At 22.4% G+C, this 20,461-nt stretch overlaps 2 protein-coding genes across 2 annotated transcripts; both read left to right on the forward strand.

The window, feature by feature from the left end:
- The first annotated feature begins 2,131 nt into the window (after nucleotides 1-2,131).
- LOC127289210 (uncharacterized) lies at nucleotides 2,132-7,393 on the forward strand. Its single transcript, XM_051317010.1, has 10 exons — nucleotides 2,132-2,467; nucleotides 2,801-2,927; nucleotides 3,387-3,522; nucleotides 4,043-4,171; nucleotides 4,301-4,340; nucleotides 5,445-5,759; nucleotides 5,864-5,990; nucleotides 6,080-6,215; nucleotides 6,434-6,562; nucleotides 6,773-7,393. The coding sequence occupies exons 1-10, from the start codon at nucleotides 2,167-2,169 to the stop codon at nucleotides 6,836-6,838; spliced, it is 1,506 nt and encodes a 501-aa protein (XP_051172967.1). The 5' UTR covers nucleotides 2,132-2,166; the 3' UTR covers nucleotides 6,839-7,393.
- A 3,037-nt stretch (nucleotides 7,394-10,430) lies between these two features.
- LOC127289180 (dehydrogenase/reductase SDR family member 11-like) lies at nucleotides 10,431-19,044 on the forward strand. The gene is made up of 5 exons (XM_051316978.1): nucleotides 10,431-10,792; nucleotides 12,820-12,946; nucleotides 13,252-13,387; nucleotides 17,851-17,976; nucleotides 18,901-19,044. Exons 1-5 carry the CDS (start codon nucleotides 10,477-10,479, stop codon nucleotides 18,934-18,936), a joined length of 741 nt encoding a protein of 246 aa, XP_051172935.1. The 5' UTR covers nucleotides 10,431-10,476; the 3' UTR covers nucleotides 18,937-19,044.
- Nucleotides 19,045-20,461: the final 1,417 nt, after the last annotated feature.

Genomic DNA, 20,461 nt, shown 5'->3' on the forward strand with positions numbered 1-20,461 from the left:
TTTCATCTGGGTAAAGAGATACAGATTAATAGTTTTAGTGATTTATTAAAGAGTAATTTGAAAATAAGTTGTTCGCCAAATGTTGCATGGGGTTTTAAGAATATTGTCATTAAAGAGGAGAATTTAACAATGTTTTTAAAAAATGATAGTGCACAACAATTTGTCTACTATAGTAATTGTATTGATGTTTTATTGGAGAAAAAAAATGTTGCATGTCTATTAAAAAAATCGGTTGCCGATTGGCAAACACGAATTGTTAATCGTGATAAACTTTTAAAATATCTTGATAGTGCTATTTATTCGACGGTTAATGCATTTTTAATGGAACCAGGTTCACCGTATGTTGATGAATTTCGTCGAATTTATTTACAATTAGCTAAAAGTGGACTTGTGGAAAAATGGAAAATTCACGATAAGAAAATTGAAAAAAGTGAATTTGATTCAGAAAATTCGGAGGAAAATATTAAGATCACAACATTTTTAATCGGAATAATGATTTTGGGATTTGGTGCATCAATTTTAGCATTTATTGGAGAGTTATTGATAAATAGATTTTGGTAAAATTTACTATTCTCGGAATTTCTTTTTCATTTTTTTTTCGATGTTAATACCCAATGGGAAACTGCCACGAGTAACCATTGGCGTATTAATTGGCCCAATAAAAACCAACCAATAATTTGCCAATATTAAAAATTTTAATAATAATTTTTAAAAAAAATTTATTTTTATTATTTTTTAATAGTTATTATTATTATTATTATTTTATTTTTAATAATTAAATTAAAATAAAAAAATGCTCATCAAAGTATTAGTGAAACCATTTCTTTCAAAAAAGAATTTGTCTTAAATCCAATAAATAGGAGAGACATTGGGCAGAAAAAAAAATTTCGACAAGAAAAAAAATTTTCGATCACTGCTTATATACCAATCTAATGGCACCTCAACTGCGAGAAACAGTTATGATGTTCGCCCTCTTTGTGGCGTTGAGCGAACTAAAGTCCAGAGCTGAGCCATCAGCGCAGCGCGGGAACATTTGAAAAATTTAATTTTATTAGATATTTTATTTTTTAATTAACGAATTACTAAGTATAACATTATTGTTATTAATAATTATTTATGACATTAATTATTTATTAAGTTAATTATTTGTCATATTTAAAATAAAATAAAATATCTAATAAAATCAAATTTTTCAAATGTTCCCGCGCTCTGCGCTGATGGCTCAGCTCTGGACTTTAGTTCGCTCAACGCCACTGGGAGGGCGAACATCATAACTGTTTCTCACAGTTGAGATGCCATTAGATTGGTATATAAGCAGTGATCGAAAATTTTTTTCTGCCCGATGTCTCTCCTATTTATTGGATTATTAAAAATAAAATAATAATAATAATAATAATAATAATAACTATTAAAAAATAATAAAAATAAAATTTTTTTTTTAAATTATTAATTTTTTAAATTATTAATATTTTAAATTATTATTAAAATTTTTAATATTGGATAATTATTGGTTGTCAATAATTTGCCAATGATGGTTGCCAATCATTATATTGGCATCCCTGGCTCCCATTATTCGGCCATTAATACGCCAATGGTATTTTTTCCATTGGGTATAGAAATGTTTTACTTGAATCAAATATATTATATTTGAGTTAAATAAACGTATATTTGTCTCACAGCCTACCAGCTCATTTATTTGGCGGAAATAAATTTTTTTTATTTAAATCAATGAAAAATTTATTTGAATCTAACAAAAAAATTTATATAAATCAATTAAAAAAATTTATTTGAATCAAATAAATATTTATTAGCCTCTGAGACAAATATACAATTTTTCTGTGTTTCTATAGTATTTTTTGTATCCGGATATTTACATATACATTAAATTAATATTCATATTAACTATTTTCCAATATTTCTTTATTAATTTTATTCCATATTATTTTTTTTTCCTTTTTTCTTATTTATTTTTCCTCTTCAATAAAATAAAAATATCTTTTTATTTCCTAAAAAAAAAAAATTCTCTTCCGTGTGTTGCTATTTAATTGTGCAAATATAAAAAAATTTAAACTTAAAGATTACAAGTGACAAATGTTTTTTTTTAATAACTCACGGCAATAAAGTTGAGAGATAATTTTTTCAGTTTTCTTTTAACCATCAAACAAAATGGATCGTTGGATTAATAAAGTTGCGATAATAACTGGCGCCAGTTCTGGAATTGGTGAAAATATAGTGAGAGAATTGGTGAAAAAAAATTTGAAAGTTGTTGGTTTAGCGAGAAGAATTGAAAATATGGAAAAAATTAGAATGGATTTAAAAAATGAAACTGGTACATTTTATCCAATAAAATGTGATGTCAGTAAAGAAGAAGATATAATCGAGGCATTTCAATGGGTGGAGAAAAATTTTGAATCTGTTGATATTCTCATTAATAATGCTGGAGTTTATAAAGCAGATTTATGTATTGGTATAAGAGAGTAGAAATTATTTTATACGCTTATTTTTAATTTAATTATTATTTTCAAAAAAAAAAAAAAATTTAATTCGAAGCTTAAAAATAAAATTAGTTATCAAAATTTGTTTTTTAATTTCGTAAAATTATTGTTAAAATTACTAATTTAATTTTTTTTTTTTTTTGATTAATTAATTATTTAATAGTTCTTAAAATAGTTTTAATTTTTTGGGTATTTTTTAAAAATTTATTTATTTAAAATATAATTATTTTAAAAACTATTAAATAATTAATTATTTTTAAAATAATTTTTTTTTTAAATAAATAAATTTTTTTTAAATTTTGCAGAAAGTTCAACAGAAAATTTGAAAAAAGTAATTGATGTTAATTTAATTGCTCCCACAATCTGTACCAGGGAGGCTGTAAAAATTATGAGAGCCAACAATACAGCCGGTCATATTATTAATATCGACAGGTAATTTTTAATTATATAACAGTAAATAAATAATATTTGCAATAATTGAATTTTTATTTTTTCAAATTAAATATATAATAAAATAAAAATATTTTTTTCTTTCTGCTAAATTCGTTTTTTTTAGAGTTTAAAGTAAAAAAAATTGATAGTAAGAACAAATATCATATAAATATATTGCTTTTAGATGAAAAAAAAAAAAAAATTATTTTCATATAATTTTTTATAGACACATTTTTTGATAAGATATTCGCGGATAATATTTTTACTTCTCTATTTGTAGAATTTTAAATTTGATAAAACAAATATAATAAATAAACGATAATTATACATTTTATTTTATAGACAAGAAATTTAATTTTTTTTTAAATTTTAAAATCGTTTTTTAAATTAATGTGTAAAAAAAAAGTTTATTTATACTTTTTGAATAATAAATTTTTTAAATTATTAATTTTTTTTTAGTATTCTGGGACAAAATGTGGGATTCTATAATACCCACGCAGGTGCTATGTACAGTCCGAGTAAATTTGCCTTAAAGGCTGTTAGTCAAATTGTTGAATTGGAACTTGAACATGTCGAATGTTCAACAAAAGTTACTGTAAGTAAATAATTTGTCGAATTATTTATATTTAAACAGTTAAATCTACATTATCATTAATCGGTAAAACAGATTTTCACTGAAAATCAATAGATTTCTTTACCGATTTAAAATTTACATTATCATTAATCGGTAAAACAGATTTTTCACTGAAAATCAATAGATTTCTTTACCGATTTAAAATCTACATTATCATTAATCGGTAAAACAGATTTTCACTGAAAATAAATAGATTTCTTTATCGATTTAAAATCTACATTATCATTAATCGGTAAAACAGATTTTCACTGAAAATCAATAGATTTCTTTATCGATTTAAAATCTACATTATCATTAATCGGTAAAACAGATTTTCACTGAAAATCAATAGATTTCTTTACCGATTTAAAAATCTACATTATCATTAATCGGTAAAACAGCTTTTCACTGAAAATCAATAGATTTCTTTACCGATTTAAAATCTACATTATCATTAATCGGTAAAACAGATTTTCACTGAAATTTTTTTTTTTAATTCAAGACAATTTTTCCCGGATTGGTAAAAACTGAAATGGCACCAGAGATTGCATACAAATTATATCCCTACATTGATTCTAAGGATATTTCTGAAAGTATAATTTATGTTTTATCAACACCTCCACATGTACAGGTAAAAAAAAAACAATTAAAAAATTAATTATCAAATTTCACAATAATAAATTGTGGAAAAATTTAAGAATTTTTTTTTGAATAAAAAATAATCTTATAAAGCAAAAAAAAAAAAAAAAATTATTTTCAGATTAAAGAACTAACAATAACAGCAGTTCCTGGTTACAAACGTCAATAAATTCAAGATTTCATAATTTATTTTTATTTTTGAATTTTTTTTTTATTTTTTATATAAATATTATTTAGTATTAATTAATTATTATTTTGGTTATCTATAATAATAATAATTATTATTAATAATTAAATCAATTAATTTTCAATAACAATTTAATGTTTTCGTTATTATTATTATTATTATTACTATTATTATTATTATTATTATTATTATTATTATTATTATTATTATGAAATTAATAATTAATAAATAATTATTGTTATAATAGTAATTGTTGTATTATACTCAAAAATTATAATTATTATATAATAATTATTACTATATTGGAAATTGTAATTAGTATATATAATAATTATTACTATACTGAAAATTGTAATTATTATATAATAATTATTACCATATTGAAAATTGTAATTATTGCAATAATAATTATTATTATACTAAAAATTGTAATTTTTCATAATAATGAAGTGGAATAATTAATTAATTTAAAAAAATAAAATAAAAATTAAATCTTCAAAAATTTGAATATGTTAAAAAAAAATATATTAATAAAATATATTTGTAAAAATTATTACGCAGGGGATAATAAAAATTGTTTAATATCAAAATTTCACTTGTTCAGTAATTTTCCTAATAATTTACCTATGAAGGAGAAAAGATATAATTTAAAATTAATTAGTTATTAAAAATCTAAAATTTTTTTTAGATAAAATACTACTAATTCCAATTATAATTAATTCTAGAAAATTTTATTTTCTAAATATTCCAATAATAATAAAAATATTTTTATTATTTAAATTTAATTATTTAGATAATAATTTTTTATTATTTTTAAAATTATTTAAATTTTAACAGCAACGCGTTATGAATTTAAAAATTGTTTTTCTTCTAAAATTAAAAATTATTATCTAAAAGAAAAAAAAATAATTTTAATTTTAAATTTCTTTATAGTTTTCATTACTTTTTTTTTTTGGTCCAAAGGTGAAAGTAACAGACGTATAAAAATAACGATTTAAAGAGTCGCAATTTTTCTCATTCGCAATATAAAATAAATACATATATAGATATAGAGAGTCGCGCGCAGTTTACTTTTGACTTTCAATAAAGATGGAACGTTGGATTAATAAAGTGGCCGTTATTACTGGTGCTAGTTCTGGTATTGGTGCAAAAATTGTTAAAGAATTGGTGAAAAAAAATGTCAAAGTTGTGGGTTTGGCGAGACGAATGGAAAATATGGAAAAAATTAAAATTGAATTAAAAGATAAGGGAAAATTATTATTTTTCCCATTAAAATGTGATATTTCAAAAGAAGATGATATTTTAAAATCATTTAAATGGATTGAAGAAAATTTAAAATCTGTCGATATTCTCGTTAATAATGCCGCTGTTAATACAAATGATTTATGTATTGGTAAAAAAATTTATTTCCTAATAAATTCAAATTTATTAAAAAAAAAAAAACAATTTTTTGACTTTGAAATTTAAAAAAAAATTTAATTTAATTTTTATCTATAGAAATTTCAACGGAGACAATAAAAAATGTCTTGGATGTAAATTTAATTGGTCCAACTATTTGCATCAAGGAAGCTGTACGAATTATGAAAGAAAAAAATTCCGCTGGTCATATTTTCAATATATGCAGGTATTTTTTATTTTTAAAAAAATTCTGTCCATTTTTTGAAAATTATTTTTTTAATTTTCCCCCATTTTTTTTTTTTGCCACGCTTTCAGTGTCCTGGGACAAAATATTCAAATATTTCACGGTATAACTTTTAATCTTTATGGACCAAGTAAATTTGCCCTCAAAGCTATTAGCGATGTTGTTGAACTCGAATTGGAAAGTATAAAAAGTCCCGTTAAAGTTACTGTAAGTAATTTTTTGTTTCCTGTGTTAAACGTTTTGTTTTTTAATTAAATTTTTGAAAACATTTTATTTGCATAAATTTAAATAAATTTCTTTTTTCGCACACATTTTTGAGAGATTTATTTTTTGATATTTGCCTTAAAATTTTCTAAATATTAAAAAACAAAAAATTTTATTTTCTGAATAAATTTCTTTTTTGTTGCTATTTATAATTTTTCTAGACCATTTATCCTGGCTTGGTGAAAACTGAAATGCCACCGCAGGCAGCATTCAAAATGTTTCCCTATCTCGATCCGGATGATATTTCAGATGCTGTTATGTATGCTTTATCTACTCCTCCTCACGTTCAGGTAATGAAAAATGTATTTTCATTTTTATTTTCTTTCAATTTTCGAAAAAAAAAGAAAAAAAAAATTCGGCGAAATCAATTTACAGTAATGTATATTATTTTTTGTTAAAATATTAAAAAAAAATTTTTAATAAAAAAATTTTAATAAACAGTTTTTCTATTTAAATATTTTTGTTTTCCAAATACAGCTAATTTTATTTCTATTTTTAAGGTTAAAGAACTGACGATCACACCACTTCAAACTTATCAAAGGAAAACAATGGACAATGCCGAATAAATTATAATTTCAATAATAATTTAATTCATTATTCAGTTTTTGAGGATATTCTATATTTTTTTTTTTATCAATGTTACTTAATAAAGATTATTATTAAAAGAAAATAATTAAAGAAAAGAAAATTATTTATATTTTACTAAATTTTAGGTATTTTTTGTATTCATAATAATGAATAAATTTGTTTAAATTTTTTTTTTATACGTTTCTAGAATGTAAATTAATTAAATTTATTTAAAAAATTTTTTTATTCAATGCTATTTTATTACATAGTTGTAAGACGGGTTTCCTATACTAACAAGGAACACTATACCCAGGTGTACCTCACCGATTTCGCTAATTTTGTGATTGTATGTTGTAGTTCTTTGAAAAATATTCGACACGTATATTTTTATAACATAAGTTTACAGGCCACGGATTATACGACTTTTTCCGACTTTTTTTTCAAAAATACGACTTTTATCGATTTATTTTAATAAAATGCGACATTTTTTTTTTACATTTGAAAAAAAATGTAAATAAAATACATTTTTTTTAGAATAAAATGTATAGATCTTCTTCAGATCTTCTTCAATTCCATTATTTAACAAATTTTGAACTAAAATGATTCTTCACTAAATTAATTATTTTTAATAATTTTAATGAAATACATCACAAATTCAATTATATCAAAATTATTTTTTCAATTAAAATTTTTATGAAATTTAACAATTGTTTATAATTTAAAAAAAAATATAACAACAAAATTGAATTATTTTTTGAAAAATTTCAATTCAAAATAAACATTATTACCCGAAATTTTAATTCAAAATCAATTAAAAATCCAATAATTATCCAAAATTTTTAATTTAAAATTTAATTATTTACCAAGTTTTTAATTGAAAATGAAATAAAATTCAATTATTTTCTAAATTTTCTATTCAAAATTAATTATTTAAATTTTAAATCAAAAATGAACTTAAATTAAATTATTATCCAAAATTTCAATTAAAATTCAATTATTTCCCAAAATTTCCAATTCAAAATCAATTAAAATTCAATTATTTTGAAAAATTTTAATTGAAATTCAATTATTTTCCAAAATTTTAATTCAAAATCAACTAAAATTCAATTATTTTCTAAAATTTCAATTAAAATTCAATTATTTTAAAAATTTTCAATTCAAAATCAACTAAAATTCAATTATTTTCCAAAATTTCAATTGAAAATTAACTAAAATTCAATTATTTTCTAAGATTTTTAATTCAAAATTAATTATTTAAATTTTCAATCAAAAATGAACTTAAATTAAATTATTATCAAAAATTTCAATTAAAATTCAATTATTGACCAAAATTTTCAATTCAAAATCAATTAAAATTCAATTATTTTGAAAAATTTTAATTGAAATTCAATTATTTCCTAAAATTTCAATTAAAATTCAATTATTTTAAAAATTTTAAATTCAAAATCAACTAAAATTCAATTATTTTCCAAAATTTCAATTGAAAATTAACTAAAATTCAATTATTTTCTAAGATTTCAATTGAAATTCAATTATTTTCAAAATTTGCAATTTAAAATCAACTAAAATTCAATTATTTTCAAAATTTTCGATTTAAAATCAATTATTTTCAAAATTTTCAATTCAAAATCAATTATTTTCCAAAATTTTAATTCAAAATCAACTAAAATTCAATTATTTTCCAAAATTTCAATTGAAAATCAACTAAAATTTAATTATTTTCCAAAATTTGCAATTTAAAATCAACTAAAATTCAATTATTTTCAATATTTTCAATCCAAAATCAAGTAAAATTCAATTACTTTCCAAAGTTTCAATTTAATATTAATTGAAATTCAATTATTTTCCAAATTTTCAATTCAAAATCAATTAAAATTCAATTATTTTGAAAAATTTTAATTGAAATTCAATTATTTTCTAAAATTTCTATTCAAAATTAATTATTTAAATTTTCAATCAAAAATGAACTTCAATTAAATTATTATTCAAAATTTCAATTAAAATTCAATTATTTCCCAAAATTTTCAAATCAAAATGAAGTGAAATTCAATTATTTTCCAAATTTAAAATTAAATAAAATTTAATTATTCTCAAAAATTTGAATTCAAAATTAATTGAATTTTCAATCATTTGAATTTAAAAGCATCTAAAATTTAATTATTTCTAAAATTTTCCATCGAAATTTTTTTTTTTGAAATTTACTAATTTCAATTATAACTCTAAGGAAATTCAATTATTTTTAACTATTTTAATAATCTTCTTTGAAATTTCAACTATCTGAAACCATTTTTCAATTAAATATGATTTTCAAATTATTTTATTTTGTCCGCATTTTCTAATAAATTTTTAGTGAAATCATCTCAAAATTTTAATTACAAAACACTTAAAGTTTCAATTAATTTCCAAAATCTCAATTTTAAATCTTTGAAAATTCAATTAAATTTAAAAAATGTTTTCCAAAAATTTTTTTTGATAAATTACTTTTAGTTCTGTAAAATTTAATAATTATTTGAAAATTAACAATATCTTTTGAAATTTAATTATTTCTAAAAATTTCAACTTTAACCCTTCGAAAAGGATTATTATTTGAAAAAAAATTTCTATTTAAAAATCTGTACCTTCTTAAACTCATTTTCAGGGTGGATAAATGTAATTCTAATTGTATAACCGGAAATTGCGAACACTCAGAAATTAGCACTTCTGGAATCTGAGTGGTCGCAATTTTTCGACTGCTCGCATTTTCCGGTTTCACCTTCTTAAACTCATTTTCAGGGTGGGGAAATGTAATGTAATCAAAATTAGTAACCACAGCTAAATTTTTTGCTATGACAACGAAAAAGTTTGCTGTGATAAAGACAATATCGGTCTTAATTTTAAAAAAGAATTACTGTTACAGCAAACTTTTTTTGACCCCACAGCAAATTTGTTCGCTATCCTTATATATTAGCTAACGTAATTTTCTGTGACAGCAGATAGTTTGCTGCCACAGCAAATTTTTTCTATCAGTGAATGATGTAATTTTTAATAGTAATAATAATAATAATATTCAAGTTACATTTATAAACTTTTATGTGTTAAAATATTCAAGAATAATATTGAAAATATTCAATAAAGGTAAAATGAAAAATCAGTGACCTTTTATTACAACAGTACGTTCTCCTACATTAATAATAGTTTCACTTTTTTTTTTGCAATACTACCAAGAAGGACATTTGTAATTATATGCAAAAAATTTCTTGAATTCTTTCAATATTTATAAACTTCTATTTTTAAAAAGAAAAATAAATAAAAACAGTTTTATTTTGTCAAAGTTTAATCACCTTTTTTTTGAAAAAAATGAATTTAAAAAATATTATTTTTGAAAAAAAAATTATATAATTATATATTATATAATTATGTTATAATAATTATTTTAATTTAATCAAAATATATTGTAAAAATATGTAAAAAAAAAAAAAAATTTTCCCAAAAATTTTCAATTTTTTACAAAAAAAAAATGTTATTATTGAGAGCAAAATAAATAATTTTAGCGAGTCTATATAATGGAAAGTTAGGAATGCAATTAAAATTATTTGCTATTTAGCATTTGAAAGGAAATGAGATAAGTTGTGCAGTCTATTTTGTGCAATCGTTTGAGATGGATGCATGGATTGATAAAGTTGCATTGGTAACTGGTGCCAGTGCTGGTATAGGTCAAGAAATTACACGACTTTTAATTGAGGCTGATGTTAAAGTTGTTGGATTGGCACGTGGTATTGATAAAATGCGTGAATTTCAAAAAATTTTAAACAACAACAATAACAGCAACAAAAAAGATCGTTTTTATCCAATTAAATGTGATTTAACAAATGAAAATGATATTTTGGATGCATTTAAATGGATTAAAAATAATTTACAAGGCGTTGATATTCTTATCAATAATGCCGCTGTTCTTGTTAGTGGAATGATAATAGGTATGGTTGAAATATGCTTACATAATTAGATAATTAAAATTTTGCATTAATTATATAATTTACATTAATTTCAAATCAACGTTTTTAAATCGTTAACATTATTAAATCATTAATAATTATTATATAATTAATAATTAATAATTAATAATTAATAATTAATAATTGTAATCAACATTAACAATTTATAATTAACATTAACAATTTATAATCAACATTAATTAATTGTTATAAATATTAATAAGATAAATTAGTTAAATGTAATTAACATTAATTAGAGTAAAAAATTAATTATTTATCTAATATTATTTATAGTAAAAATTAATTAATTATATCTCAAATTAATTACAATATTAAAATTAACGAATTATAATAAACATTATAGAAAAATGTGATCAACATTAATTACAGACAAAATTAATTAATTGTACAATTGATGTTAATTATAGTAATCATATACCGAATTATATAATTAACATTATAAATAATGATTGTAGTCAACATTAATTAATTAATTATAATTAAGATTAATTACAGTAAAGATTAGTTAATTGTAATTAAATTAGTTAATTGACATTAGTTAATAATTGACATTAATTAATGTCAAAATTAATTACTCAATTGCAATTAACATTAATAAGAGCAAAATTTAAATAATTATAATATTAATATTAATTACAGTTAACATTAACGAATTATAATCAACATTATAAATAATAATTTATAATCAAAATTAACATTAATTTGATTAAATATTAATAGTATATATATTAATTAATTGTAATTAATATGGATTAGAGTAAATTCTAATTAATTGTAATTAAAATTAATAAGAGCAAAATTTAAATAATTATAATATTAATATTAATTACAGTTAACATTGACAAATTATAGATAACATAAGAAATAATAATTGTATTCAAAATTTAAATAATTAATTAAATTAGTATTACTTACAGCAAAAATTAATTAATTATATAATTATCAATGATTATAGTAAACGTTATCGAATTATAAGCAACATTATAAATAATAATTTATAGTCAAAATTAATTAATTAATTGCAATTGACTTTAATTACACCAAAAAATAATTAATTACACAATTATTATTAATTATAGTAAACATTGACGAATTATAGATAACATAAGAAATAATAATTGTATTCAAAATTTAAATAATTAATTAAATTAGTATTACTTACAGCAAAAATTAATTAATTAATTACAATTAACATTAATTTGATTAAATATTAATTATACAATTAATATTAATAATAGTAATTATTTACGAATTTAAAATTAATTAATTAATTGCAATTAATATTAATTAAAGTATATATATTAATTAATTGTAATTAATATGGAATAGAGTAAATTCTAATTAATTTTAATTAAAATTAATAAGAGCAAAATTTAAATAATTATAATATTAATATTAATTACAGTTAACATTGACGAATTATAGATAACATAAGAAATAATAATTGTATTCAAAATTTAAATAATTAATTAAATTAGTATTACTTACAGCAAAAATTAATTAATTATATAATTATCAATGATTATTGTAAACGTTAACGAATTATAATCAACATTATAAATAATAATTTATAGTCAAAATTAATTAATTAATTGCAATTGACTTTAATTACACCAAAAAATAATTAATTACACAATTATTATTAATTATAGTAAACATTAACGAATTATAAATAACATAAGAAATAATAATTGTATTCAAAATTTAAATAATTAATTAAATTAGTATTACTTACAGCAAAAATTAATTAATTAATTACAATTAACATTAATTTGATTAAATATTAATTATACAATTAATATTAATAATAGTAATTATTTAAGAATTTAAAATTAATTAATTAATTAATTGCAATTAATATTAATTAAAGTATATATTAATTAATTGTAATTAAAATTAATAAAGAGTAAATAATAATTAATATTAATTAGATAATAAACTTTAATTAATTGAAAATTGACGATAATAATTATTTGTTTTTGATTTAGATGGTAAAACGGAAGATTTCCGAAGAACAATGGAAATGAATGTTATTGCTCCGGCAATATGCATCAGGGAGGCTGTGAGGTCCATGAGAGAAAGAGGAGTGAAGGGTCATATCATTAATATCAACAGGTATAATTGAATTAATTGATCTGAATTGGTCATTGATTGTTGATTGACAAATTATTCTACCCGCCGATTTTGAATTCAAGTGCTTTTAATAAATGATTTTCAATTGTTAATTTTATCAAAAAAAATATCTCCCTTCATTGCAAAATTATAATGTAATGTGATTTTTATGTTCCGTGCACCCTAAATTTTTTTTTTTTTTTTTTAATATCATTTTTTTCGTTTTCGTGGAATTAAAAAAAAATGTTTAGGTGATCCGGATTTCAAAAATTTATATTAATTTATTTATTAAAAAAAAAAAATTTCAGTATATTTGGACACGAAGCAGTTCACGTCCCATCTGTCTATTCGAATCTTTACGCTCCTAGTAAATTTGCTCTGACAGCAATGAGCCAACAGGTGCAGGCTGAATTAAAAGATATAGAAAGTGGGATTAGACTTACAGTAAGATTTATTATTAAAAGTTAATTATTATTGCATATTAAGAATTTATTTAATTTATATAAAATATAATTTATTTATATATTAAATTTATAAATGGGCTTATACCAAAGAAATATAGGTATACCAATAAATAATATATAAAGAATATAGAGTCCATTTTTCATCGTGTGGATTAAATCTTTAATCTTCCGTGAGGTTAAGGGCAATGGTTTATATTTTGCGTCTGCGCAGAATGTTTGCATACAGCTACTGCGCAGACGCAGAATATATCTACTGCGCCTTTTGCCTCATGGAAGATAAAATTTAATCCACACGGTGAAAACGAGCTCATACTGTATAAAGTAAATAAGTTATAAAATTTACATTTGTCATAGTTTACTATTTTCTATATTATTATTATTATTTTAATAAGTTTTATTGTTAAAATAATAAAAATAATTATTATTTTGCTTCCTCGTGGAGGAAGCTTTGTAGTCCTTTCGTTTATAAAACTTTTCAAAGTGGCGGATACAAATTTTTTTCTTTATAGAAACATGTTATATGAGATCCTGATCAATTGTCCGGATGTATGTATGTGTGTGTGTATGTGTGTGTGTGTGTGTGTGTGTGTGTGGATCCCTTTTTTGTTTAGAAGATAACTTTAACAGGTTTTAATGGATTTAGATAAAATTTAGTAGGCTCATTTATCATATTAATACCTTAAATCTGACCAAAGGATTTTAAAAAATACTCCAAAAAAAAAATTTTATGGTCTTTTTTCCAAAAATTTTTTTTTAATCGAAAAAATTTTTAAATAGAAAAATTTAATGTTATATATAATAAAATCGTATTCTTTACGTCAAGACGAATCGATCGATATATATAAAGTATTCATTTGAGGTAAATTTAAAGAATTAAAGAAAGTTAAAAAATCAAAAATTCACATTTTGTCAATAAAATTTTGCTGTCTCCACGAGGAAGCAAATTTTTTTGCTGATCGTAAAGAGGAAGCAAAATGTTCATGTAATGAACATCTGAATTTACAACTTTTTGGTAAGTTTTTTTTGCTTTTGGATGCGTTTTTGGTGGTAAAAAGGGTCTTCCTCTACTCGGATCTGGGTAGGCTCATTTATCATATTAATATCTCAAATCTGACCAAAGGATTTTTAAAAATACCTCAAAAAAAAAATTTTATCGTCTTTTTTCCAAAAATTATTTTTGGCGGTATTCCCGAACGATTATCTCGCGAATTTAATTATTCGAAAATTTTTCCAAAATATTTTCTAGTTTAGCTCAGCATCCGCTGGACCAATCAAAAAGTGCGCCATACATTTTTTGTTCGAAACTTTTTCCCTATTTTATTGGTGGTATTCCCGAACGATTATCTCGCGAATTAAGTTTTTCGAAAATTTATCCGAATTTGTTTTCTAATTTAGCTCAGCATCCGCTGGACCAATCAAAAAGTACGCCATACATTTTTTGTTCGAGACTTTTTGCTCAATTTTTTGGCATTATTCCCGAGTCATTATCTGGCAAATTTTTTTTTTCGAAAATTTTTCCCAGTTTTAGTGAGTGTAGCTCAGCATCCGCTGGACCAATCGAAAAGTGCGCCATACATTTTTTGTTCTGAACTTTCTTCTAATCACTATAGCGGTATTCCCGGAAGATTATCTAGCGAATTTAATTTTTTGAAAATTTTTCAAAATTATTTTTGAGTGCAGCTCAGCATCCGCTGGACCAATCAAAAAGTGCACCATACATTTATTGTTCGCTACTTTTTGCTAAAGAATTTGGCGGTATTCCCGAACGATTATCTCGCGAATTTAATTTTTCGAAAATTTTTGCAAAATATTTTTGAGTGTAGCTCAGCATCCGCTGGACCAATCAAAAAGTGCGCCATACATTTTTTGTTCAGAACTTTCTTCTAATCACTATGGCGGTATTCCCGAACGATTATCTAGCGAATTTAATTTTTCGAAACTTTTTCCGAATTTGTTTTCTAGTTTAGCTCAGCATCCGCTGGACCAATCAAAAAGTGCGCCATACATTTTTTGTTCGAAACTTTTTCCCTATTTTATTGGTGGTATTCCCGAACGATTATCTCGCGAATTAAGTTTTTCGAAAATTTTTCCGAATTTGTTTTCTAGTTTAGCTCAGCATCCGCTGGACCAATCAAAAAGTGCGCTATACATTTTTTGTTCAGAACTTTCTTCTAATCACAATGGCGGTATTCCCGAAAGATTATCTAGCGAATTTAATTTTTTGAAAATTTTTCCAAATTACACAGGCCTACAAAATTTTGGATTTTGTCAGACCCAGAAACTGGAATAGTCATTTTCGATGTAATTTGTCACGCTGAATCCAAAAATGACAAGGAAATTACTCTATCACGTCAGCATTTTGAGATAATCTAACCTAAAAGCGTAAAAAATGAAGTTTTGGTAATATTTGACACTCTATAAAATCGACAAAAATTTTTTTAATCATTGGTCCAAATTTCAAAAGAAAGTATTATATTTCTCCTTTCAAAATTTTCTAGGTTCGATCTGATCCAATTTTTTTTTCTCTGAGATACAACCATTTAAGTTTTACATTACATGAACTAAAATCCCTTTCAAAAAGAAAAATAAATTGCAAAGTACTCATATCACTGAAACTTATTTCTCGGGTATTTTTGAGGTCGCTAATTACGAATCTGACGTCAGATTTTTGAATTTCAAAATGCCGAATCCCATATGGCGGACACTTTTTAAAAAATTTACCGAATTCGCTTGTCATTCATTACTTGGGGGTTTTTAGGGTCGCTGATTACGAATTATGTGTCAGATTTTTGAATCTGATATCACATTCGTAATTAGCGATTTTAAAACCCCCTGAGTAACAATTTTCAGTGCCATGAGTACTTCGCAATTTATTTTTCTTTTTTAAAGGGATTTTAGTTCATGCAATGTAAAACGCAAATGGCTCTATCTCAGAGAAAAAAAATTGGATCAGATCGAGCCAAGAAAATTTTGAAAGGGGAAATATAATAATTTCTTTTGAAATTTGGACGAATGATTAAACAAAATTTTTTCGATTTTATAGAGTATCAAATATTGCCAAAAACGGCATTTTTTACACTTTTAGGTTAGAATATCTCAAAATGCTGACGTGATAGAGCAATTTGCTTGTCATTTTTGGATTTAGCGTGACAAATTACATCGGAAATGACTATTCCGGTTTCTGGGTCTAAAATTTGTAGGCCTGTGTTATTTTTGAGTGCAGCTCAGCATCCGCTGGACCAATCAAAAAGATCGCCATACATTTTTTGTTCAGAACTTTCTTCTAATCACTATGGCGGTATTCCCAAACGATTATCTAGAGAATTTAATTTTTGAAAATTTTTCCGAATTATTTTTGAGTGTAGCTCAGCATCCGCTGGACCAATCAAAAAGTGCGCCATACATTTTTTGTTCAGAACTTTCTTCTAATCACTATGGCGGTATTCCCGAACGATTATCTAGCGAATTTAATTTTTCGAAAATTTTTCCGAATTTGTTTTCTAGTTTAGCTCAGCATCCGCTGGACCAATCAAAAAGTGCGCCATACATTTTTTGTTCGCTACTTTTTGCTAAAGAATTTGGCGGTATTCCCGAACGATTATCTCGCGAATTTAATTATTCGAAAATTTTTCCAAAATATTTTCTAGTTTAGCTCAGCATCCGCTGGATCAATCAAAAAGTGCGCCATACATTTTTTGTTCGAAACTTTTTGACTATTTTTGCTTCCTCGTGGTGGAAACTTTGTAGTCCTTTCGTTTATAAAACTTTTCAAAGTGGCGAAAACAAATTTTTTTCTTTATAGAAACATGTTATATGAGTTCCTGGTCAATTGTCCGGATGTATGTATGTGTGTGTGTGTGTGGATCCCTTTTTTGTTTAGAAGATAACTTTAACAGGTTTTTTTGGATTTAGATAAAATTTGGTAGGCTCATTTATCATATTAATATCTCAAATCTGAACAAAGGATTTTTAAAAATACCTCAAAAAAAATTTTTATCTTCTTTTTTCCAAAAATTATTTTTTAAATCGAAAAAATTTTTAAATGGAAAAATGTAAGGTTATATATAATAAAATCGTATTCCTTACGTCAAGACGAATCGATCGATATATATATAAAGTATACATTTGAGGTAAATTTAAAGAATTAATGAAAGTTAAAAAATCAGAAATTCACATTTTATCAATAAAACTTTGCTTTCTCCACGAGGAAGCAAATTTTTTTGCTGATCGTAAAGAGGAAGCAAAATGTTCATGTAATGAACATCTGAATTTACAACTTGTTTAGTAGTTATTAATATAATAATAATAATAATTATTATTATTATTATTATATTATTATAAAAATTATTATAATTAAAAACTAACAAATTAAAATAATTTCTTTACGTATTACCATTTTATTTTTAAAAAAAATTAATTTCATAAAATAATTCATAATTTCAGAATTTAAGCCCAGGCTTGACGAGAACTGATATGACAACAAAATTGTGTTCAATGTTTCCCTATGTTGAAGCAAAAGACATTGCCCAAGGTGTTATTTATGCTTTATCAGTTCCCTCTCAAGTTTTGGTAAGTCGATCTCTAATTATATTATTTTATTGTAAATTAAATATATATATATTATTTTTAATATTAATAATCATTTGAAAATTAACATATGTGACGTTCCACGAGAGAAGGGACCTTACGTAAAAAAATAATGTTAGGTTATGTTTTTAATTTTTGTATATTGAAAATAATACAAACGAATACTTTCTCATTTATGATGAGAATGTAAAAATTAATAATTAATTAATTTATAATAATAATGAATAATAAAAATTATCGCTAAACATAACCTAAAAATTTTTTTTTGAAGGTCCCTTTTTTCGTGGAGTGTCACATATATATATGTTAAAATTTCGGGCATTTTATTTTAAATTGTTAAAGTAATAGTCTCAGATATTTTTTTCTATTTTAACAATTTATATGAAAATTTATAAAAAAATTAAATATAATAAATAATTGGAAATAAAGGGCCCCAGCCAAACGCCCTTTACAGTGAGGTACAACCTTTTTTTCACTACTGTTTTTAATAACCCATGCAGTGAATTTAATATTTACTGTATGTGTTTTTTAAATACAGTTTATTTACCTCTCCTTAACAAAAGGAGAAAAGGGACCTTATGGTAAAAAAAATTTTTAGGTTATGTTTAGTGATATTATTATTATTTTTATTATTATTAAATAATTATTAATAATATTTCGTATTAAGAGTTTATATTTGTGTATTTTCATTTCAAAAATTACAAACATAACCTAAAATTTTGTTATCATAGAGTCCCTTTTCCCATGCAGCATCACATATAATAAAAAAATAAATAAAAATAAATTTGAGACTTTTATTTTAATATCAAATTGAAATGCCCTACTTAAAATATTATTAAAAATCAAAAAAAAAAAAATTGTTATTAAAAATTACTTAGTAATATTAATAAATTTTATTTATTTTAGGTGAGACAATTGTCAATTACTCATCAAGCTGAGTAAAAAGTATATTATTTTAATAAAGAAAGAAAATATATTTTCTTTAATTAAATATTAATTTTTCAAAAAAATTGTATTGATTTTTAATCAATAAAAAACGTGTAATCTCAATGTTTTGTTAATAATAGTACCACAAAAAAGATTTACCTGGAACAGCGAAAAAGTTTCACTAGAATAGAATTTTTGTTTTTTACTTATTTCAATTAAATCTTTCGCTATTCTAGTGAAACAATTTCGCTGTTTCAGGAAAATATTTTTTTCGGTGTAGTTGAAATAGAAACGTCCACATTGAGTTCTTGTGCTCATGCGCAATTGGTTAAAAGTTTCAAGGTCACGAAACGACCATTATAGCCATCTTCGTCAAATTTAAAATGCGCCAATAAAATGAGCGAGGGGATTTCATGTAGGCGTTTCCCTTTCCAAATTAGTATCGATTATTGTTTGCAAACTAAACTCTAAAATAACCTAAAAATTAAATTAAAAAAATATAAATTATAAATTATATAAATATAAATTATAAAAAATATAAATAATAAAATAAAATTTAAATAAGTATATTTAATAATCTAAAAAATTTCTATTAATTTAAATTATAAATTCTGTTAATAAAATAATATAAGAAAGTTAAATCGTATTGAAAAAGCAAGAAACCTATGTTACGCATTTGAAGAGCAAAAAAAAAAAAAATTAGAATCAGATGTTGAGACACAAAACTTTTTACTTTATGATTTTTAATAGACTTCAAGAAGTCTTTTGCATAGAAGCGAAGAGGTACTTATATCTCTTAAGAAACTTTTTTGTAATCAAAGATTCTTTTATGACAAACTTGCTTTAAAAAAAAAATTATCTAAAACATATATTTACAAGGGTTTTTATAAAATCGTTAATTTGCAAAATTCAACGTTTTTTTTTATCAGAATTTTATTTTTAATGTTTTTTGTTTAAAATTTCAGTGTCAAAAAATAATAATAATTATTATTAATATTGCAAATTAACAAAAAAAACAATGAAAAATAATGTTAATAAAAAAAATAATAAAAGTGTGCAATAAAAAAAATTATTTTTTTAAAATACCAATTAGCGAAATTTTTTTTTTGTTTACTTTTTAAGATAAAAGCAAATTGTTTCTTTTTTCAAAAACACGATTTTTTGTAGAAATTTTTTTTTTCGTTTTATTTTAACGTGGAATAAAAATTCTAAAAAAAAAAATTGGAAGCGAATTTTGTGAGAAATAAAATTTTATTGGTTCTGAATGTATATATGTATATATATATATAGGTATATATAAATACGTACGTGGTGAAAAAAGAAAGAAATGAGGTAATTGGCTTTGAAATTCATGGCAAGCGAAAAAACAATAGATGTGCTTAATTTGCATTCAAACAGAAATCGCATGAAATTGACAAGGCCATTGCGAATGTCACTGTCAGAGCTTTCTCACTCGTCGTTCGCGACATTTCTATATATATATATATATTGATAGTTGAAAAAAAATCAGAGAAAATTCATTTCCCCATAAAATGCAAGT

This window comes from Leptopilina boulardi, unplaced genomic scaffold (assembly GCF_019393585.1).
Source record: "Leptopilina boulardi isolate dan_hultmark-lab unplaced genomic scaffold, ZJU_Lbou_2.1 LbouV2_40, whole genome shotgun sequence".
Classification (NCBI taxonomy): Eukaryota; Metazoa; Arthropoda; class Insecta; order Hymenoptera; family Figitidae; genus Leptopilina; species Leptopilina boulardi.